The following is a 23,976-nucleotide window of genomic DNA, read 5'->3' on the forward strand; positions in this document are numbered from 1 at the left end:
AAAGTATGCCAGTTTATATGTTAGTGCAGTAAAATACTGATTTTTTTTACAAGAATATTTAAAAGAAGCAAACAGCATTATATTTTTATTTCTACCTGTAATGATAATAATAAAAAAAGCTGCTGTCATTCCCAGGGAAGGATTGCTATGAAGTCTTTTTAAATTTGTATGTATATGTCTGCTTTTTGTTAATAAACCTTTACTTTCTGTCTGACTCTTAATCCATGGACTATGAAAGCCATAGCAACATATTAGAATGCTGCATGATCAGTACATGTTTAACCGGCTAAAAAGTATAGGGTACTCCTTTAATTTGCTTGTAAGGAATTTGATGTCTTGAAAATGTTCTGAAATATACTTATCAAGAAAAGAGAAATCCAATGGTGTAAGTGAAAATTATGCACATAAAACACATAATTACTCGACATGCTTCGAGGTAGTCATTATATGAAGGCATTTAAGCAGTTTGCATTAAGTCAACTAAATTACCAGCTTCTCTTTATGACGAGAATTACATGCATCTCTTTCTTGAATGAATTAAGCAAATTCCGGTATATAGTTAATAAAAAATGTGTTTTTTTTTTTAATTATTTCTAATAAAAAGTGAACAAGTCTTTCTTATGAAAAAGTAAAACAATGTGATGAATTTTTATTTTTTAAAAACCTTCAAATGTTATGTTTATTTTGCAGCTGTTTGTATTTAAACAATCATCTATTTAAAAAAAATAATGAACTTTTAACGAATAATGAAACTTTTGTCCTGTAATTTGATTAATATATACGGCAGCCTAGAACATAAAGCAACAGTTCAATATCTACCGTTTCTGATTAAATATGCTTATTTTAATGAATAGTTTTATAAATACTTTAGTGGTTAAAGTTCCTAGAAAAAGTATACTAAAAGTATAATTATACCATTTTGGCCACTTATATCCATAAAAAAAACTTCTGTTTATCTTTAAAAACATTCATTTCAATACTAATGAAAAGAAACACCATAACAAGCTCAAAAGTGATGCTAAGGAAAACACCGATTTTTGTTTGTCAATATTTCTAGCCATTACAAGATAGCTCATATGGTAAAAATATCACTAGAAACTTTTAATTAACATCAGAACCAAAACTGAAAGACTCACATTTAGATAGTGCAATCACTACCAGTTAAAAAATAGGTTTTATACAACTAGCCATTAGCACTCACAAGAATAATTCACGATTGCAAATGTAATTTGATAAATAAATAGACTTCAACAGACTATCACAAATTGGAAAGATCAGAAACAATTTGGGTACATACTTTTAAAAAGAGGCTTGCTTATAAAAAAACAGTCAAGATCATAAATTTTTTTCCAGGAATATCTCACACAATATTTATCGCTTTCTATAACTTGACTTTTGCAGAAGCATGCTTCAGTGATATATTTTTTATTGACTATAGATTTGTCAAGTAAAATTAGTTAACGTATCATGACCCTTGCCTTTGATTTGTTGTAAAACAAGATCAGTGCTTTAAAATTGACATTCCAACCAGACAATACTACCTATTTTTTTTTTTAACAGCTAAGATGTTACATAAAAAAGGTAGAATATAATGTTTTTGTAGAATATAACATGAAAAATTAAGAGGAAAAAGTATTCTTTTCATCTATTTCAATATAAATTTACACAATTATGATAATCAATGTCGACGTAAAACAAAAACAATATAAATTTGACTGAAGCAAAATTAATAACCTGGTTCTGTATCATAGTTTTTAAGCTGCTGTCCTCTGCCCATAAAATATAAAGACAAACTACGCATTTATACTTTCTATAAAAAAGTTTACAGTAACTTGCGATGTAAATTATTTCCAAATAAGTATTTATGAACATCTATTTATACTTTATAACAAGGATTATAAGAGTAAGATAATCATAGATAAATATTGTATTTGTAAAATTAAATTTTACTTTTCAATTCATTAGAAAAACAGTGAAGAGTTCTCAAGAATACAGATTAAAATATTCTATTATTTTTATCTATTTATCATTAAGAGATTGAGAATAAAATAATTCAAACTTTAAAATTGAAATAAGGAATTTGATTTCGCAAGTTCAATTTTAAAATTTATTAATCATGACAAAATGTAACACAAAAGAAATCTAAGTAAAAAGCCATACATATTTTTATTGAAAATATATACAAAACTTTTCCAAGAAACTGGTAATATTTGCTGTATTACATAAAAGAAAATTAAAAAAGTTTATGACACAGTTTTTTTTCCCCCGTAAGTTTCCCAACAACAGAAAAATACTATATAAAGAAGTTAAAATATAAGCAAAGTACAAAGATCAAACATGTGTTACTCTACTAAATCTACACAGCTAATGCCACTTTAAATACAGTAGTAAAATATGACACAAAAGCGATTACAAAAGAAATCGAATTCAGCTTGCTAATTACAACTTGAAAAATATATTCACAAAATCTACAATGAAACAGAACACTACACATTGCTGACATTAAGATTGCGATTATTCATTTGCAGCATGAATCTTTTATTTTTTCGTACACCGTGCAAGACTTCTCTGGATTGAGCCCTGAATAAAAAAAAAATTAACAGATCATTAGCATTAAAAAACAATTTGTGAAGCTTCTTTTGTAAACTAAATAATTCACAATATACTCAAATTAATAAAAATTCCTTATTATGAACAACACAATAATAAGAAATTGATCTTCTAATATTGCTCAATTTAAGAATTAAAATCTCCAAGCACTTTTTCCGCAACAACTATCAAACACATTAAATTTGTCAGCTACTTTTTCAAAATTATTCTTCGTTTCATTTGAATAACTCTTGTGTTTGAGCGTGATGTTTCATAAGTCCCCCCCCCCCTCATGATAAATTTTCCTCAGTGTCACTAAATTTTTATTGTCATTTAACTCAACAATTACTGGAATATAAATAGTTAATAATGCTCTTTTATATATAAAAAAATAAGTAAATTTTTTGCAAAGCAGAATTCAATTTACCAGCTTTCTGTTTAGAATTCAGAAATAAAAAATTTTATTAACCTTCTTGTTATAATATCATTTATTACATTTTATGTAGTTTGTTAAATTTCAATTAAGTAGACAAAGTAGTACTTTTAAACCAGGGTTGGCAGGTTTTTGACACATGACGGTTTTTACCGTCATGTCAAAAACCCATATGGATAAAACTGTATTTTAATTTGAGTTTAACTGCTTATGAATTAAAATTAATTCATTTTTGGGCAATAAAATTAGAAAAAAAGTTGTTAAAAGATATTTAAGAACAGATTTTTGCATTTTCCCAACATGATTATATCAAATCATACTATTTGAAGTAAAATATTAGGATACTAAACAAAATTTTCAACATTTCCAAGCATCATTTTGTTTGGCATATTACATTACTGAAGAATATCAAGTCATTCCTGACTTAGAGTTTGTTAGTAGTAGTTACAAGTTTTGAAAGTTTTGTTTAGCTTATTTCTAATATTTAAGAAATGCAAAATTTTAAATTCTTCTTTTTAGTTCTTGAATTTATTAATATTCCCAAGTTTTTTTTTGTTTATTTCTAACAATTAAGAAGTGCAAAATTTTGAATCCTTTGCAAATCAAGCTATAAAGATAAAAGTTAAATATTACTATTTTCAATAATTATATTACAATATTTCTGTATGAATGTATATCCTTCTATAAGAATACATGTATATAGTTGCAAAATCAATAGCAATCATTTACACCATTCATTTATAAAGGCAATTAAGTGAAAATAATATATTGTCTGCTATATGCCATAAATTAAAGAAAACAGTAGGTTTTTGATGGTTTTTACCACTGTCATGTCAAAAACCAGTTTTTGACGTCAAAAACCCAACCCTGCTTTAAACATATATATTGACAAAACTAAACCACTAATTAATTGAAAATATATCAATTTATCTATTTTAATGACCAGGTTAAACAATGATAAAAACAGCTTTTTAAAAGTAGATATGATTCTACAGGTAAAGTTAATATATTTAACCGAAGGAAAGTAATTTAAAACGTTTCTGATACAAGTTTCTACAATGGTTGCTAAATCAGTAATTTACAAAGTTAGCACATCTTGACAAGCAAGAACAGCATTTAAGTGTTTAACACCATTTCATAAGCCTGATAAATTGACTTCTTGTTAACATATGCTTGTAATGCACTAAAACCACCTTCTGTTATGCTTAAAAGGAAATAAAAATGCTTGATTTTCTTACCTAGCTTTAGCTAAAACTACATTTTTTGTTTCAACCTTCTGTGCAGCACGCACTGAAGAATTAGCAACAGTACTGTTCAAATTTATTTCATTTAATGGTCTCAGGGGTCCAGAGTGAGGTTTGTAGGGCAGCTTCCTAGCAAGACTTGCTCTAAGATCAAACTTGCGCCTCTGCATCAGTGGAGTATTTTCAATAGACGCAGATTTGATTGCTTTCACTTTACCTAAGAAATAAAAGGAAATTGAAACATTCATCAAAATCAAGAACATACTGAATTTTTAAAAAAAACAAAAACATCCAAACAGCTCCTTTTATTTCAAAAATTAAATATTTCATAATTCAATGAAATTTAAATTGAAAACAGATTAATAGACTACAAAATTACAGGAATTAATCCAGCAAAAAAATTTGGTTTGTTTAGGGAAATGAAATTTCAGACCCAGTCCATTTGAATTATTTTTGCAATTAAAGGTTTATATATTGCTAATAACTTTTAAATGAAAAAAAAAAAAAGTTTTCCATAAAATTATATATTTTATAGAAATACATCCTTTGAATAATAAAAATACTTTTTACAAAAAGCTACATTTTTCTTTCCTAAAATTCTAAAAACAGGACCTGATCTCTCCAAAAATGTTGGATTAATCTCTTTATTCAGAGAAATCAAATAAATTCTAGACAAGAGATTATTATTCAGTAACTGCCCTGATTTAGATCAGCAGTTCCCAATATTTTTTCTGTTATAGAACCCTAGAATATAGACTTCCTTTTGGGGTGCCTGAACTTCATAAATAAAAATCATTGGAGGTTCAGCATATGAAAGGCTACAACTTACAAATTTGAACATATTTAATGTGGAAAAAGAACTTTTTCATTCATTAATAATAGTCTTGAAATTGGATTTTATGATTTTTTAGATGAGATTAGTGTCTAGTCAATTTATGAATTTATTTGAGATACATGCATAGCTTGGAAATGAATAAAATAAACTAAATTTTTTTTTTGCTGAAATAAAAACAAATAAGAAATGTAATGTTGAGAATAGTTTTCAGGAAAATCTATTTCTCTTTAGTTGAGTTTCATTACTTTGAAAATTCGATGGAAAATACTAATTTTAACTTTTTTATAAAGGCATATTCTTTTCATAAATTTATTGAGTTGAAAGATTCAAATTTTTAAAAACTAAAATTTTCAAAAAAAAAAAAAAAAAACATTGAAAGAAATTATTGATTTATTTAAAAATTAAATTTCTTGCTAAAAGCCTAATATAAAAAATATTTAAAAAAAAAATATATATTTTTTTAACTTGAGTCAAACTATTATTATTTTTTCATGCTCAGGAACAAAGCAAACATAAAAAGGAAAAAATTCAATAGATTTCACATAATATAAATTCAAGGCTCACTTAGCTTAATATCTAAAATATTTCAAATAGGCAGTTGAGGCATTTTTATGGCCCATTAAATTCACAATCTCTATCAGTCAAATAATAATAAATTCAAATTGACAGTAATAGTTTCTTTTTATGATTGGCATTAAATGAATTTGAATATAAAATATCTTTACAATTTTTATTACATTATCATGTTTACTAATAATTTCAAAGAGTAATAGATACTTAATTCACTTTAGATACAAAGCCATAACTGGCTAACTCTAAATTCCTCCCTGAAACGCAAAGTGATATTCACAGTCAACAGTTGTTACATGTGGCTGTTAAAGTTTCTGTATGGATATCATGCTAGGATCTATATCAATTAATTTAAAAACAGAAATTGTAAACTGCAAATGAAGGTCACTTCATAATTAAGCATTAATTACTTATTGAAATAAAATGGGTAAAAATGGTAAGCAAAAAAATGGGCAAAAATTAATTTTGGTAGGGAAACTAATCTCCCTTTTAAAGAATTTTTTTTAAATATAAAGAAATCAAAAATGGCACAATTCAGTAATGTACTATATAATTTAGTAGCATTGGAAGTTAAGTAGAAATAATTAAGTTATTATCAATTGATAAACTGGTATAAGCAAGACTGAACCAAATGCAAATGACATAACACACACACACTATGATACAAAATCTAATGGTGTATACATGAAGTGAAATCTGGATTAAGCAGACACTCTTAGGATTGAAAAAATTGTTAGTTTACGGGAAGGGTACACTTATTACAAAGCTCATGTCATAAATTGTTCTTAGACCAACTGCAATGATACAGAAATAACTAAATAATCTATAATAACTATTTATACTGACTTTTATTTAAACTTAACAAAATTATAATATTTACAGTACATACAAAAATTGAAGAAATTTTAAACACGCCTCTTTATATTCACACGATTCTTTTCCAGCTGAAAAGAGATGCGGTAGAAATTTGTTTAAGGCGGCTATGGCTTACCATATTTTCATAGTACATATTTAAATCATTTGGCTTTTTTACTTAGCCATTTAGCATATTTTCAATTTCATCATTTTTGGATAGATAAAAATGTCCCAGCCCCACAATATAAGTATGAGTGCACTTAAAGTTTTCACTTTTGGTGAAAGCAAAAAACTTAAGGGCACGGTAAAAGTCCATCTACATCATCGCAAGATCTAGGACTGCACTGAGTGAAAATTTTTTGGCACTGGAAAATTAGCTAGAAAAATGAACTTAAGAGTGAATGTGGAGAAAACAAAATATATGTATTGTGGTACAATGGAAACCATCCCTAAATTGCTTGAAATATATTCTTTTAAATTCGAATCTGTAAAAAATTTTACTTATCTAGGATCAGAAATAAACTATCAAAATGACATTAATCCTGAAATCAGAAAAAGAATAATCGCAGCCAATCGCTGCTATGATTTAAGATCATTGTTGAAATCTCACTTAATAAAAAGAAAGACGAAGATTTTACTTTATAAGGTATTAATCAAGTCAGTTTTGACTTATGCTTCAGAGACACGGACTTTAACAAAAAGGGAAGAGAAGTTATTAGCAACCTTTGAAAGGAAGGTCCTACGAAACAACTTTGGCGCTATACTCGATAACAACTGGAGAAAAAGATATAAGAGTTTATGCACTCCTCTTTTTTAAACAAGAAAAGCATTAAAAATATCATACCTGCCAACATTGGAGAAATAAAATAACAGAGATTTTACAAGCGACATTTTTGGTACATTATGCATAATCACGTAAGTCAAAAAGAGAAATTCAAAATTGGAAATAATATGAGCTTTTTTATTTAGTGAAGTAAGAAATATGTAAATAAATTTTAATCCAAAAAAAAATATTTCCTTTATACAATTATTCATTCGCGCAGTGGACTGATCGTTAAGACACGGTTCCCAGCAGATCACCGAAGTCAAGCATCACTGGCTGCGGTCAGTGTGCGGGTGGGTGACCACTTGGATCAGCCGGCGTAGGGACCGAGGGTGTGCGGTATTGGTCCTCTTTAAACTGCTCTACCGTAAAGTGCTCGACTTCGCGTGCAGGTCGTCGGGCTACCGAAGCGGGGGTGCCACCCCCTCCGCAGAGGATCAAAATTGTGATGGCATGTCTTCGGATCATCCTCAGGGATGTTTCCCAGACCGTCGCCAATAGCCCATTGTGCAGCTGTAGTGCGACGTAAATGAACAACAACAACAATTATTCATTATTATTTATACTATAAACACTCAACATTAAAAAATTTTTCACAACTCTAAGTAATTATCCTTATTTAACAGAACTTTTACATATTCATATTTCAAACATAAGTAGCAGATTTGGTTTTGCATAGAAATTATTATTATTTTTTTTATCAAAGCTCTGTTCATAACTGTTACCAGAGAAATCACTTTTCATTAAAAGTAAGATTTCAAGCTTTTCATCAGAAAGTAAAATTCTCTTGCGCTCAGAATTGGAACTGTTTCTTTCTTTTTTTAAAATTTTTATATACAGTTAATTTTCTAATTGCCGCCCAATTGACACCCACAGTAAATGATTCTAAAAAAAGAAACATATTTATGTTTTGACGATCATTAAAAATGCAATGCAAACAAACTAAGTTATTGTCAGATTCCTGTAGGTAAATAAAAGTTTCTTATCGGAGAAAAACAATTCCCTGAATAAACATTCATAGCAGTATTTCTACTACATTCAGTTTGGTCTATGTGGCAGAGCAGGAACTGCAGTACTGGCAATAGTGCCATCTGTTGAGGAATAAGAAAAGTATTTTTGCTATTAGCGGATATTTATCACTAAAAAAACGTTGCCGTAAAATTTTAAAAAATACGGATTAACATGAGATAGTCGCAAAATATAAGGGTGTCTTCGTTAAAAACAGGAGACTTGGCAGGTATTATAACAAAATTATTATGACAATAATTTTATTAATAGAAAAAAAAACACAACTAACCTGCTTTAGCTAGAAACTTTCCATTTATACCTTTCGTTGCCTTAGTAGTTTTCTTAGCTTCGATTTTCATTTTGAGATCAGACTTCCTCAATGGTTTTGTAGTAGCAGCAGAGGGTATGAAAGAAATGCCACTAAATACTTTTGATGTCTTCTTTAATTTCGTATCCATTGAAGCCTTCATTGGCTAAAAACAATTAATAAAAAAAACCAAATGTAATAATTCTTTGATTTCAGACGTTTTAGGCAAAAATGTAAAGTTTTTTTTTTTTTTAAAAAAAAACTCATTTTTTCATATCAAACGAAAAATAAATGCAGTAATTAAGTTGATGTGATAGGATATTTTTAGTCTCTAGGACTAAATTTTAAACAGCAAATTTGTGACTTAATAATTTACAATGGAGTGTCCATTATTTGTACCTGTTCGATTATCAGAAATCTAGGTAATAAAACAACTTAAGAAAATGGCTATGGCACAACTCCTTTTTGTTTTTAAGACAAGTTATATGAAACTTAAAAAAAAAAAAAATCATTGTTTTATTACAGGAGAAAATGGGTAGAACAAATGCTTGCAAGGATAAACAATCCGTCTCCTTCTACAAAAAAATTCAATTCACTCCAGAAAGTCTGAAATAAGAGGCAGACTTTCATGATAAATTCAGAAGGTGGGAAAAAATTTTGGTTAACAGCTTCCCTTACCAATTTCTTTTGAAAAAAAAAAAAAATCTATATTTTCATTTTATTAATAAATACAAGGAACTAAAACAAAACACAATACAAAAGTTTTAATTTGAAATTTGAGTGTAAAAATCATTTAATTTAATATTAGTTTACTATCATGAGTTCGGACAAGTGAAAAAAGTAAAATATTCGACTTTGATAGTTTTCAAAACAAGGGACAACACAAAGTAATTCTTTTCAAATGCCAGCAAAGTGACATGCCATTTTGTTTAAAACTCTTTTTTCGATATAAATTCAGCATCGCAAATACGATTCCACAAAATACGTGTGCAGTCTCACAATCCAACAGCAAAACCTCCAAATAAAACTTGGCAAACTTCCAACTACAGCAGTTAATTTATTTTTTGCTTTTGGGCAAGTAAAAACGTGATAAAACAAATAATATGGAAAAATTCTGCTACGTTCGAATTTTCTTGGATAATAAATATTTGCAATATAAACATACTCAAGTTAACTCGAGATAATCAGGAAAGTGGTTAATTAGTTTCCGAATAATGGTTCACATAAATATTTATTTTAGAGTAGTAAGCATACAATTGAAATTAAGATGTTATTGGATGTTATAATTAAGCTAGGTCAAAATTAATAATTTAAATGCAATAGAAAAAAAAATCAGATTTTGGTCTGAAGGATATGATAAATCAAAGAGACTAAAGGGAACATTAGACAAAGAGTTAAAAACAGTAAGTATATTTGAATATTAAAAGATTACAATCAATACAATATAAAGAAAAGACTTAACAGTAGAAATATTAAGTATTTAAATACCTTTGAAACATTGGAATTTGCTTTTAGAATCTTATTTTGTTCGTCCTTTTTCTTCTGCGAATATGTTATTTTTCTTTGATGATAATCAGAAATTGATTCCATTTTTTCAAAAGCTCTCTGATGCAACTTACTGAAATCTAAATAATTTATAAAAAAGCATTATAAATTTCTTACAAAATCAATGGTAAACAAATAAAAACAGAATAAGCGATTGAAAATTCTAAAAACTAATAAGTGACATTTTACACACGTTTTAAACATTGAAAAATCCCTCACTTTTTAATTAATCTTTATTTCTCTGACTTTTGTAACTGATGTAATAAATGTAATGATGAAATTCCATGTAATAAATTTTCAACTGTTTTATTCGGGCACAAGAAAAAAAAAATATAAATAACTTTTACTTTCTATTAAAGTTTAAATTTTTTTTTAAAATCAAAAATTATTATAAGAGTAAAGTAAATATATTACCAAAGATTCAGATAAATGGCAGTATAAAAAAACATAATGGATGGTAAATATACACATTTTATTTTATGCTGCTTATATTTGACAAATAAAAAGAGAGAGTATTTGTTGCAGTCATGCAGTAAGCATTGCTATTTTTAGATTTTGACAGTGTAGTATCTTTTAATAAATGTGAAATCAACTTTTTGTAAAAAATATGTTTTAAAATTAATAAGTCTTATTTCATTTTATTTAAAAAAGAGAAAGTAAAACTTTTGTAGATATCTTCTTATTGGTGTAAATAAAGCCATAACTGAAGCATTAAAAATCTCTCTCTTAGTTTGTACTCATCTTTTCTTTCTTTCTGGAAAAAATATTAAACTTTCAGGTATTTCAAACTCAAATAACTCCAACTTTTAAATTTTTTTAAAAAAATTTCAATTAAATTTCCTGGCAATTCTTATGATCACTTTGTTAAATGAGCTAGAAAACTATTTACAATTCTCAAATTTTTTACAAATTTAATCCAGTATTTAATTTAATCTTGTAACACAAGCTTATTGAGAGGCTTCAAAAATAAATAGGAATTTAGAAACAAAAGGTAATAAAAGAAACTAAAAAATAAGGAATTAAAAAATTGGAATGTCTTCTTTAATTTTAGGGTTCCTTATAACACTTTTCAAGTGGCTGTTAAACTTCACAGCACCTTTGTCCATTAAAAAAATAATAATAGTAAATAAAATTCTAAACATTTTGTTTCAATAATTGTTCTTCCTCTCCTCTTTTTACCGTTCAAAGTGGAACTGAAACTTTGATGTATTTAATAATGGTCTAATTGTTATTAAACTTAGACAGGTAGCTGTTTAGCCTGAACTACCCAATACACACATGGGTCGTTTTATAGCTATGTAAATTGGGAGCTAATGCATGGACTTTTTTTTTTTAACCAATGTGTTACAAAGTTAATTCTAAATATCTTCGAAGCAATGCAATAATAAAACAAAGTGATCATTAAACACAATAATATTTAGACTATATTATCTACTTTATAAGTAGTTTTCAACTTAACAATTAGTCTATTACAAATATAAAAGGAGGATTTCAAATATTGAGTATTATATAAATATTTGCTCACAACTAAACAAAGATTATAAAATTTTAGGAAAACATTAAATTGAATTTAGGTATCAGTTAGAAATCTTTTGCAGAAAAATAATTTCTCATATACAGTACAGCATATGGAATAACAAGCAATGTAAATTTATACAGTAAAAATGAATTGCCAATAAATTTTATAATAACCATAATTTTATAATAATTCATTCTCAAGTTTTCAATTATAAATATTGTGATTTTCAACAGGATTCACTGATAGATGTTTTAATTATTTCCAGACAAACAGTGTGTAAATAAAAATTTCAGCTAAAAAAACCTTTTCTGTAAATAAGTAGTTCAAGGGGAGCGAAAAATCCCTATTTCACATTAATATTTTTACTACGTATTTTACCAGTTCCTATTTTACCCAATACCACCCCCTTACAATAAAAAAAATGTTTGAAGATGAATTTTGGAATGTCAGATGACTGACAAAACATCAAGTCAAGCTGTTTTTCTGACAGCTGTACTAGAAAGAATATTTTAGTCCCAAACTGAACAATAGAATAAAGAAGCAGAGAAAACTTTCTTTTATGTTTAAATATTTCAGTACAAAGAAAGAAAACTTGTGTTATTTTGAATATTTAGTTAAATAAATTTATCAAGATATTGGAGATTAAGGTTTTATTTTGCATTCTTGTGAGTACAAGGAATATATATATTATATTTAAAAATCTTCATTCTGTTTGCTAATACTTCATTTGATAGAAATTTAAATGCAAAAGGGAAATTAAATTATTAAAAACTATTTGGTGAAAGAATATGAGTTTAAATTGTTTATAACAGACATTTTAATTTCCTACAATTAAAACACATTTACTACTTAAGGATAAAAATTTTTTTGACCATACTTTTTCCTGAAAATGCTTGCAGAAAACTAAAGAAACAAATATTTAAAATTGAGATTTATGTTAGAAGTTATTCTATGAGAAAATTGAAGTACATAATACGAAACATTTTAAAAATAAAAATACTCACTAGGAGTTTTCTTCACAGCGCTGGATGTAAGTTTAGATGTCGGAGTTGATTTAATGTTGGATCCTATTTAAAGTAAATATTTATACATTATTTTCAAACACAAAAAAAAAAAAAAAAATTGAAAAAAAAAAAAAAAAAAAAATTAAGACATACTAGGTGATTTTCTCACTGCACTAGAAGTAAGTCCAGGGGTCAATGCTGATTTTATCAAAGATCCTATTAAAAACATGAATTTTTTAAACAAATTTGGAACTAAGTATTTAAATTATTTAACTAAGAGAAGCTTGACTTATTAGTACGTAATACAAACACCAGAATTCAATCAATTAATGTATACAATATTGCTGACACTGAAGTAAAACTATGATAATCGAAAAACATTTGAGGAGTAAGTGTGTGCAGTTTCACCAAAATTTTGCACAATTAACTTTGAAAATAAACTGTTAGAGTTCATTAACAGTTTAATCTCATTACATTTATCCATAAGGAACCACATAGTATGTGGTATATTCAGGGGCAATTGTGAGCCCAAGTCAAAATTCCGGAAAATTTCTTGAGTTAAAAAAAAAAAAAAACAGTTTAAATTGAACAGTTTCTCCTTTTTCTTAATATTTCTTGGTTTACTTAAAATAGATTTAAAATTTTACACATGTCTATACCATTTACATATACCTATGATGACCTGGAGAAGTAATTAAAATTTACAAATATGTCTTTCTTTCTTGAGTTTATGATTATAATAACTATTTACTGATAAAAAATGAATATTAATCATGAATATAAGCTTATAAAGTATCTGGCTCTCCCTTACAAACAAATAAACTGTGTTTTTAAGTTCCACCTTTGAAAATTTGATTTTCGGAAACTTCTGCGATCAATGATTTTTTTAAACGTCTGGACCTTCGATCTCCGGAAACTTCCGGATTACTGCTAGCGAAAAATCTGGATTTTTTCCAGAGCACAATCAGCCCTGTATATAAAAAATTTCCTGCCAGGTTAAAACTTGCTGCACGGTTTTAGAATTTTGTAAAAAATATTTTTGTCAAAAACTAAGTTCCAGAAGCCCCCCACTACTCTCTAATTCTCGACAACCCCTGGAACCTCACACAGAATTTTTCTCAGATAACTTTGCAATTGTTTGCTCAGATTGTTTTGCTTCATATCCTAGCTTTTGTATTTTATTTTGGTTAATTTTCCTTCTCAAAATATGTTGGAGAGAATGCCCTTGCTTGGCTTTTTGTCACTTTGGCAATTGACTGATTTGTACTGAAAGTGAAGACAACAATATCTAAATGCGAAAAAATGCATTATTGCAAGTCAAATATTTGAGCTAACACGATGTTAAGTTTCTAGCAGAGAAAAGTTTTCTTCATTCATTGGCATCTTTTTTACAAAGTGAGACCTTAATTTTAATAAGAAAGTAATTACTTCTAGTACATTAGAAAAAAAAAACTTTTGACATTACTTTTAAGAATAACTAATTATAGAAAGAAAAAAAAAAAAGCAACAAGAGAGTATTATTGAACAGGGTGCATAGCCAAATTATTCAACAAAAAATAAGCACCTTTTAAGCACTCAAAAAATATTTTTAAGCGCTTTAAAAAACATCATAATTAGGCATGGGTGGAAAGTTTTTGACAATTAACGGTTTTATCTTGTTTTAACTAGCATGTCAAAAAAAAAAAAAAAAAAAAAAAACTTTTGGCATTGTCTTGACAACAGTCAAAAACTATGAACTTTTGAATCATGTAAAACGGATGTTGTTTTCATACACTACGGACTGACAATACGCCGAAATAGATTGGGGTTGAATTAGTTGTGAAAACGTAGTAAACATAGTAAAGGAAAAATCTCATTTTGAAAAAGGGAAAATTAAGTACTTTTTAAAAACATCCAATGAAAAAAGCACCTTTAATAGCTTTTAAAAAACGAAAATAAGCACCTTTAAGCACTTTTTAAAAACGCTATGCACCCTGTTAAAGGAGTTTGCTTTCTTGATTTGTATTTTTGAATTATAGTTCCTTTTTAAAGCACAAATTCAAACAATTCACAAATTTAAAATTTTCAAGAGCAAATTCTTTTTCCTAGACTTCGTATTATCTAATTTTTTAAGATAAAATTTCTTGACTTATTCCTATTCTGAGGCTACTCTAACTCTTTTAAAACTGAGATATTAGCGTAGGAATCGAAAGAAGAAAAATGTTGATTTATGAATTGAAATAATTTTCAGTAAATGATACAAGCTATTATATAATTATAAAAAAATAAAATAAAAAAAGACTTACTTGGGGTGTTTGTCTTTGTGGATGATGAAAAAGGAGTCTTTTTGAAGCCTGGAGCTATAAAGGTACAAAATCAACATAAGTTAACTACACCAAGCACAGCAATTCCTTAAATTTGTTTAAAAAAAAAAAACCTTACTAAGAGCATTAGATTTTGAAGATTGGGGTCGAGGTGTTTTCTGGTTGCTTCTGTGGACTATGAGAGAATTTATAATTTTTTAAGTATATTTAAATAACAAGTAATACATATTATCATACAGTATATGCAAGTAAAGGATATATTGCATTAGCAGGGATGTTTTCCTGTTGCATACCTTTTCATAAGCCAGAAGCTATTTCCTAGGTTCAATTTCATCAATGATTTTAAAATATAAATATTGAATTAATATTCCTTTTGTAATTCGAACTGTTTAAGCATAATATAAGCTTTATTAAAATATTTAATTAGATAAAGATAAACAATCAGAATTTAAAAAGGTAGTTATGAGTTTATTAAAATAAAAAAAAAGCCTTAAATTAAGGATCTTAAAAATAGTATAATAATTGTTTGTCCTAAAATACAGTGGCAATATTTAAAAAAATAAAATAAAATATTTATAATAAAAGCACTGACATTGCATTTATTATAGAACTGTTTAAAAATGGGAATTTAAAGAAATGTTACTGCTTTTTAAAAAAATTATCAATTACACATTGAGATATGATTCACATTCAGTTCTTAAAATTTTTTAGAAATAGTTTTCGTTACATACTTGAGTTCAAAAATGCTTTTGTTATTTTTCTTGGGACTTAATTTCTTTCCTAAAAGCATGTGCCATTATGTTTTATAGTCAGATTCTCCCCTACAAATGTTTATTTATTTATTTAACATTTCAATTGTCTTAAAAAGTGTTAGTAAGTGATGCAATAAAAAATGACATTTGACTGGTTATGATGTCACAGGTGCCAAATGGAAACACGCCTCTGTCACCCGGTACGCTTATTTTGATGCGGGTTTAGTTTCGATATCACTTATAAAAGCCTATGATAAGGATTTCAAATTATTAGACAGTACAGTAACCAAATATCAAATGTATTTGCTAATTTTTGAAAGTCTTTGCCAAATGCCCATAGAAAAATGTTTTACGGTAATACGTTTCGAACTTATATTATTTCGACCTAATTCTAATTGGTTATGCAGCGCATCAGCCAATGTAATTTTGAGTTAAATATAAATTTTTTTCGTTCCCGTGGAAAAAATTATTAGCCAAAATAAAATTTTGAGTCAAATTTATGATTTTATTGCAAGGTGTCAAATGTTTAGCCCAAGTCCTGCTTATATCTTATGATTGTTAATCTTATACTATTAGCTACTGATTTCGTGAATTGAATTTATGCCTTTGAGAGTTTATGCAAAATAGAACAAAGATCCAGACGGTATACTTTTACTAAAATAGTTTAAGACATAGTCTAAGTTTCAACTACTCACAGAAAATCAAAATTTTTTTCCAGTTGAAGTGCGAAAGTTTAAAGAAAAAAGTATTTCACTTCATTAATTTTTAAGCTAAAATAATGCTTAATTATAGCCTAATTAAAATTAGTGGCAGATTAGAAATAGGATACATTATTTGACAATTTAGTTGGTACTGCCATAAAACGAATTCGTGTTTTCAGAAAAAAAATGTGCTTTTTATTTAAACAATCACGTAATGATAAAAAAAAAAAAAACAAGGAAAAGACACAAAGTTTGAATGGAAATTCAAATTCATATCTGCGAGAATTTGTTATTGTTCCTGAGAGTAGGTGAGACACATTTGCTGAGAAGGGAGAGAGAGAAGAAAAAAAAAAAATCTGATTAATGATTGCATCATAATGAGTGATTCTGAAAGCGTCAAGATTAAAAAATAAATAATAATAATTACTATAATTGACCATTAATTCCTATTTAAATGCAGCACGAGCTAATTTCAAAAAATTCCACAAAAACAATAGAAAGGAATGAATAGTTACAGTTATTCTTCAGGAGAGTGAATTAAATACATATAATTTTTTTTAAGTTACATCTCAACAATGGTGTAATTATTCATTGTATCTAAGGTAAAAAATTTTATACTCTACAATTACAAATTAACAGGTTGAAAAGAAAATAATTTAACTCCTTACCTGAGGAGATGGATTTGGGTTTGTCACTTGCTGGAAATGGAGTAACCATCTTTTTAAATCCTGGAGCTATAAAAGTAATATTTTAAAACAATAAATTAGCTTCTTCCAAATTTATATCAAGAATTTCTTTCAAAATAAGTTGAACATTCTTACGCAAAGCAGCAACTTTATTTGGTGTAACTTCAACATTACTTTCAGTAGCTAGAAAATAATGAAATCACAGATTATTGCTTTTAAAGTGACTTAATAGGAAAGAGATGCATATTTATACATAGTCATGCTTAATTGCTTTAATGATTGTAGAACCATATACAATTAACTTAATCATAGTCTAAGACATTTTTAATGTATAAAATGATTTTTGAATACAGAAAACTTAAATAAGATATGTATCGCAAAGGTACAAATTAGAATGTCTTAGATTTTGACAGAATGAATAATAGAATTTCTTTTTCAGAATGTTATATATTTTGTTTTAGTCATCTTGGAGATTTAGTTGGCACTTTTAAAATTTAGCCTTAGTATATTGCGGGCTCAAGCAGATTTGGGCTCTAGGTAATTCTATGTAACTCAGGCTTGGACCCCCAAACGATTGTTGAAATTCATCTCCAATAGCTAGAGTCATGGGATAGAGGCAGGATTTGAAAGCAATTAGCATTTTGTAAAATTGTAGACAGTTAATTTTATGCCATTTTCAGTTGAATTAGGAAGCATTTTATGCACATAATTAACATAATGCATATGCTATCAGATGATTTATCAGAGAACATTTATCATATTCCTTACTTAAACTGTAAACGTTTACTACAACTTAGAACAGTTGTGCTTCTGGTTAAATTATAAGTGGGGAAGAAATTGACTATTACCCATAAGTTACAACTACAAACTGCATAATATGTCTGTAACTTTATTCAAGAATCAATTTCTTTTTGATCTGTGAAACGAAACCTAAATTCAAAGCTTCTAGTCTTAGTTTTCCCTGACATAAATTTTTTCACCTTTGTTATATTTAATCTCAACACTTTTAAAAGCTTAGATCTTAAAAGAAAAAGCAAAGTTATAAAATATTACAAACACAGGGTTCCCACTCTATGATGAGATTGAAATTCAAGGACTTTCCAGGACTTTTCAAGGACCTCAACAAAATTTTCAAGGACCTTAATCTAAGACCAATTTTAAAAATTATTCTCTTCTATTTTACTAGAAGCAACAATGCTTGTTGTGGCAGTAATTAATTTCAAATATAATACCTAAATGCTTTGCCTATATAGAGAGAATAGAGTATATGTATTATGGACTAAAATTTATATCTTTTTAAAAACAACCATACTGGTTTTACATATTAATTCACAAAATCATTTTCAGCACAATCTATAACTATAATGGTAATGAGGTGTTAATGGTGAAATCCTTTAATCCTGTGTATTTCCATGTGAAGGCTGCATGAAAGACAGAGCTAAATCTTAGGTATTCCATATTCCATGACTATTCCATAACCCCCTCCTCTCCTCTATTAAACATCGTTTCTGAAATTATTCATCCATATTTTACACAACCTTCTCTAAATGTTATGCAGCAACAATTCTTTCTGAAAATAAAACTTAGAAGGAACATATCCCATTTTCACCATGTTTAAAAGCATTATTCGTTATGTGTAATCCACAACTGCCAATGAATATGACCTGGTGGGAATATTTCTCTTTTAATTCACACTGAAGCTTCTAATAGAATTTCCAATTGACATAGGGTCCATCCATGGATAATTGATGTATTTTAGAGAGCTTTTAACCATCATCCATGCATTTGTAAAAAGAGGACAAAATATTTTCTGCAGTTCCATGACCCATAAATTGGGAGGTAAGATACTTAGTGCAAACTTTATTATCAATTCCTTACCATAATGTCTATCTGCTTAGATTGTAGAGACTGATTTAACGTCTCATCAAAGAGTACAGTGTAGCAATCAACATTCTTCAGCTCATTTATAAGAATCCCTTTGAAGTATAGTGCCAATCCAAAGGAGCCCAAATAGGCTCACTTTGTGGCACTACAAAAAAATTGTCTCGCTATACAGCTATCAGCAAACATTTTGGAGAACAATTTACTAATCCCTTCACAGGAGTTACATGAATAATTACTAGTGATGCACTTCAGACTCCAGAGAATTTCAGCATCAAGCACATTCCTTTTGACCAGATAAGAAGACAATGTTACCTCGGCCACTAAAGTTTCTGTTTCACATGGGGCACACGATGTTGAAGGAGTATTTACACCAGATGAATTAGATGTTGATGTCTCTGGAAAAAGAGAACTCAGGGCATGAGACTGCTTTTTTGTTTTACCTTTCTTTCATGTGTGATTTCAGAGCAGATTCTTCCATTTTAGCGATATCGATCTCCTTCATGCATAATCGGCACTTGGCTCTGAACTTCTTTTCGGGCATCGATAAAATCCATTCTTTATAAGCTTGATTATCCATCCATTGGGGATTAAAATAGCACTTCCCAGGCATAACTAGTCTAAACTACATAACACAAATACGAAGCCGTGCCTTTGCGAATACGCTTTACAATAAAGTTTTGAAATGACGCAAACGTATAAGGACAAGTGCGGATGGTAAAACGGCAAATTTATTGAAAACTACAAGGTACATATTGTTACGAAATTCGAGAGTATTCCAGTTTCGATAAGAAAAAAGAAGATCTAAGCATATGCGACAGAAGATGAAGTGGAGTCTCGCCCCGAACGCATTGATTGTCTGCTGTGCTCCGCGCGCTTGGCAGACACCAAGACGCTAAGCCTGGTTAGAAACGGTGGCGTTAAAAACCACGTGCGAGAGCTCGGGAACAAAACAGGAAGAACGAGAAAGATCCGCGGGTGTTTTATAAAAAGGGCCGTCGGCAGTATTAGACAAATTCAAGGACCTATCAAGTTTTTCAAGGACCTAAGATGTTTTTCAAGCACTTTCAAGGACCTAAATTTAGCAAAAAAAAATTCAAGGACTTTCAAGGACTCTCAAGGACCGTGGGAACCCTGAAACAATAATAAAAAAAAAAAATTACATCCAAAAATTTTTTGAATACAAGAAAATAGGAAAGAGCCACACTACAGATGTGGTGAAGTTACATTGATGTTTAGAATTTCTTTAAAAGAATAATAATTTGTAAAGCAAAATATTCTTACTCAAAACAGAAGCTTTATTTGAAGATGGCATCGGTGTAGCTTCAGCATTTTCATTGGCTAGAACATAATTGAATTATGGTTCATTATTTCTAAATTTTCACAAATGTTGGAATAAATAACATGATGAGTCATAATTAAAAAGGAGTTTTGATTTTAGAGCATCAATAGGACAAATGTTTCTTAAAAGCACAGTATGCTTACAGTTTAGCAACTTTGAAGGTATTGGTTTTTAAAAAATGGCACTCAAGTAAAGTTATTTTTTTAAACAGAATTTGTAAAAAAATAACTTATGACAATATTTTCCCCTCATTTTCTTGCAGGTTTAGGACTGTTTGTTCATTTTGTAATAAATAACCATGCGTAAAAACGTTTAAATTACACTTTTCATTGAAAAAATTTAATTAATGTAAACAAATAAATAATACAAGAACAAAAAAAGCATTACCAAAATAGTTCAAGAATGAAATCAATCTTTTTTTAAAAAAATATTGATTACTTCAATTGATGTCTTATTTTAATGAATTTTCTTTAAGCATGCCTATTAAACAAGCCAATATATTCAAAGAAATTATTATCTTACTCCATCAAAAGCAGTTTTTACACCTGTTTAAGACAGTGTTGATTCATTCATCAACTTCATTTTGAACACCACTTTCCTCTTTGTCATTTTTATTTATGTCTTCATAAATTTCAACAGAATCTTTTAAAGCACTAGTTAAAATATCTTTATCACAGCTAAGTTATCTTTCAGACAAACATTTCCCTTGTTTTTCACAACCCCATTACAACCAAACATGTTTTCTCTCTTAGAAAATCTCCTTATTGAAATAAAATCCTCCCCCTAAAAATAATTATCTTTAATCAGAGACACTGCTGTCCTAAAATAGAGATATCATTTTTATTCCAACTCTGCAAAATACTATCTTTAAATAGGGACTCTTACACAGTATCATTAAACAGATTCAACAGTAACAAAGTTTCAGAACCAATGCTAAAAAAATAACGGTGATTTTCTAAAAATTCAAAATATTAGTGTAATTCAACAATATTAAGTTATATTCTGATTATTCACATTATAGAAAGGTATACAGATACAAACAAAAATTAAGACAATAGCATTAGTGTATAAAGATATGCTTAAAGATACCTCCTAAAATTGTGATACAATAAAAAAAATTTTTTGAAACACAATTGTTTCTGAACTAGCAGTTAAAAATGTTGCAGTTTGCAATAAAAAATTCATTCAGGCTTGAATTTGATAAATTTCTTTTTATTAGCTAAGTATAATTCAACATTTAGTTCAAACCTAATTTTTTATAATTTAAAACAAGTATTTCATCACTATTGAACAAAATATCTTTTTAAAAACAAGTAAAAATGTTGAAGGTGGGTGTTAACAGCAAACAGAAATAAATCTGTTTCATTACTTAATGAAAACTTGAAATTAAAAGAATCTTCAAACAATCATTTCATTATTCTGCATCTTACGCTGCTACAGATAAGTCCTGGAAAGTGCTCCGTGGAACTCACAGTGTTCCGGATTCTCCCAGTGCTACTGAAGTAGCCATGTTTAGACTTTTGACCAGACATGATTGTCTACATTCTCATTTTTTTCGCCTCGAGCTGACTACTTAATCTTTTCAGTCTTTCATGTAACTCCGGACAAGCCACGACTGCTGCGCATTTGGACACATGCTCTGCACTAAAAGACTTTGACTGTATTGTTAAGAAGTACTGGAGAGCTAGAAGCCTAATGACCTAATAGTCAATGACTGGCATTTGTTTAATAAATCATTACTTAATGAGGGGCTATGATAAGAATAAAAAGCAAATATGCGAGCAGAAATATGTTTTCTTTGATAAAGAAATTTTTTACAGGGTACTAATGTCCATGTGTCCAGAATGAACCTTCTGTGAGTTAACATATCTTTTTACATAAGCTAGAAACTGAGAAAAATGATTTTGTTTAAAAACCAAATTTTTATTAATCATAAGATTTAAATTGTTCTAAAAGATTTTAATCACAACTTTAATTAAATTCTTTAAGAATACTCATCTTAATAAACATTAAGTTTATATTTTAAAATCATCAATTATTGTAGCTCCATTACAGATATTTGTAATAAACTTACCACATGGTGTCCTTTTGATATCTGGCAGGGCGATCGGGGTGGCAGTTGTGGATTCTGGAGAAAAAATGTGTGTATTACTGATTATTCAAGAAAATATAAATGTAATACCAAAATATCAGTGATTACAATTTGATCATAATATAAATCAACAAAAAGTTTTCATTTTGATTTTCTAACTTGCTTCCAATAACACCTAAACCTTTTGACCATAATCAAGTATAATAATGGTACAATAAGAAAAAATGATTAATTAAACAGTTCCTATTCTTACTCATTTTAATAATTTTTTTTCCAAGTAGATTTTTTCCCCACGAGAAATTGAATTTTCCCAAATATAAGCCTTTTATTAAAAATTATTAATCGAATCACTAGCAAAAACTTTAGATTCAAATAATTATTGAAAGAAATAACATAATATAGTTAATTAAATCATGTTAAATCTTTATTGTATTGGTACTAATTAATTAATAACAGATTATCTGAAACCCTTGAGGTCGAGGGGTACGGAGGAAAATTCAAATTGTTGGGTTGTCATTAGGACATTTTCATACAAATAACCCAGACCTCATACTAGGCAGGATAAATAGGGCGCAGCACCCTGCTGCCTTTTTAGTCAAAAGAATCCACCCTGTTGCTCCTGAAGTAAATTAGTGCCCTGATGTAATAGAGTCCATACCCTTTCTTTCCTCAACCCTTCTTTATTTTTCCACCAAACTCTACAATGGATTTCTTAAACTTTTCAACGCTTTTTATTTAGTTTGTCGTTCTTGTCAATACATAGATTTATATGGGAAAGGAAAAATAGCCATCACACTCCCTTATTGCACTTATCTTTGAAAGTTTGCAGTTACTTCCACTATCATTAAATCATAATTATTAATCATTTTAATTATTAAATCATAACTACAGACACATAAAACGCATGCATGCATTTTAAATAAATTACTAAGATAATTAGCTCATTTACTCGATATATGTGTTAATTTATTAATAAAAATTAGTAACTAATATGATTGCTTTGCTACTTTTAGTAAAATTAAAAAAAAATTCTTTTACTAATTGGCGCTTTTTAATAGAATGTGTAAGGCCCATAGAAAGAAATTATTGCCCTTTTGGAATAATAATGCCCCTTTTTTAAACTTTTGCACCCTGCCCTTTTTTCTGCCTAGAATGAGCTCTGAATAACCATCAAACTTTGAGCAAAATTACTCAAAATAAGTAGCGACGATAATATATATACATATAAAAGATACATTTGCGTTTTATTATTCAATTATAAAGAATGATATAATATCATGAAAAAAATCAATGCTACATTCCAAAAATCAATGCTACTTAAAATTCACAGCAATAACCACGTAACATGATTTGTAATAATGATAAAAACAAGTGCCAGAAAATTTTTGATGGCTGTCACTGAGTTGCGCAATCATGGTTCTGCTTTCTATCTTAGATTTGTTTCTAAAACTATTTTGTGAACAAAAGATCATTTCAGTAATTTTTCC

The 23,976-nt window shown here is 28.3% G+C and overlaps 1 protein-coding gene across 3 annotated transcripts in view; it reads right to left on the minus strand.

The window, feature by feature from the left end:
* Positions 1-2,147: 2,147 nt before the first annotated feature.
* Positions 2,148-23,976, minus strand: part of LOC107454953 (uncharacterized) — a 31,993-nt gene continuing 10,164 nt past the window's right edge. The window contains exons 7-18 of one of the 3 annotated variants that reach the window (XM_043057920.3): positions 22,472-22,525; positions 20,340-20,396; positions 17,310-17,357; positions 17,157-17,222; positions 15,154-15,210; positions 15,018-15,071; positions 12,886-12,948; positions 12,733-12,795; positions 10,153-10,289; positions 8,647-8,830; positions 4,261-4,483; positions 2,148-2,580 (exon numbers count right to left, since the gene is read on the minus strand). In XM_043057920.3, coding sequence (XP_042913854.2) covers positions 2,487-2,580; positions 4,261-4,483; positions 8,647-8,830; positions 10,153-10,289; positions 12,733-12,795; positions 12,886-12,948; positions 15,018-15,071; positions 15,154-15,210; positions 17,157-17,222; positions 17,310-17,357; positions 20,340-20,396; positions 22,472-22,525 — 1,100 coding nt within the window. In that variant the 3' untranslated portion in view covers positions 2,148-2,486. The remainder of the gene's footprint in view (positions 2,581-4,260; positions 4,484-8,646; positions 8,831-10,152; positions 10,290-12,732; positions 12,796-12,885; positions 12,949-15,017; positions 15,072-15,153; positions 15,211-17,156; positions 17,223-17,309; positions 17,358-20,339; positions 20,397-22,471; positions 22,526-23,976) is intronic. The other 2 variants (XM_043057927.3, XM_043057923.3) reach the window with 2 other exon arrangements.

Source organism: Parasteatoda tepidariorum, chromosome 6 (genome assembly GCF_982258835.1).
Source record: "Parasteatoda tepidariorum strain Cologne lab strain chromosome 6, Ptep-v5.0, whole genome shotgun sequence".
In the NCBI taxonomy this organism is placed as follows: domain Eukaryota; kingdom Metazoa; phylum Arthropoda; class Arachnida; order Araneae; family Theridiidae; genus Parasteatoda; species Parasteatoda tepidariorum.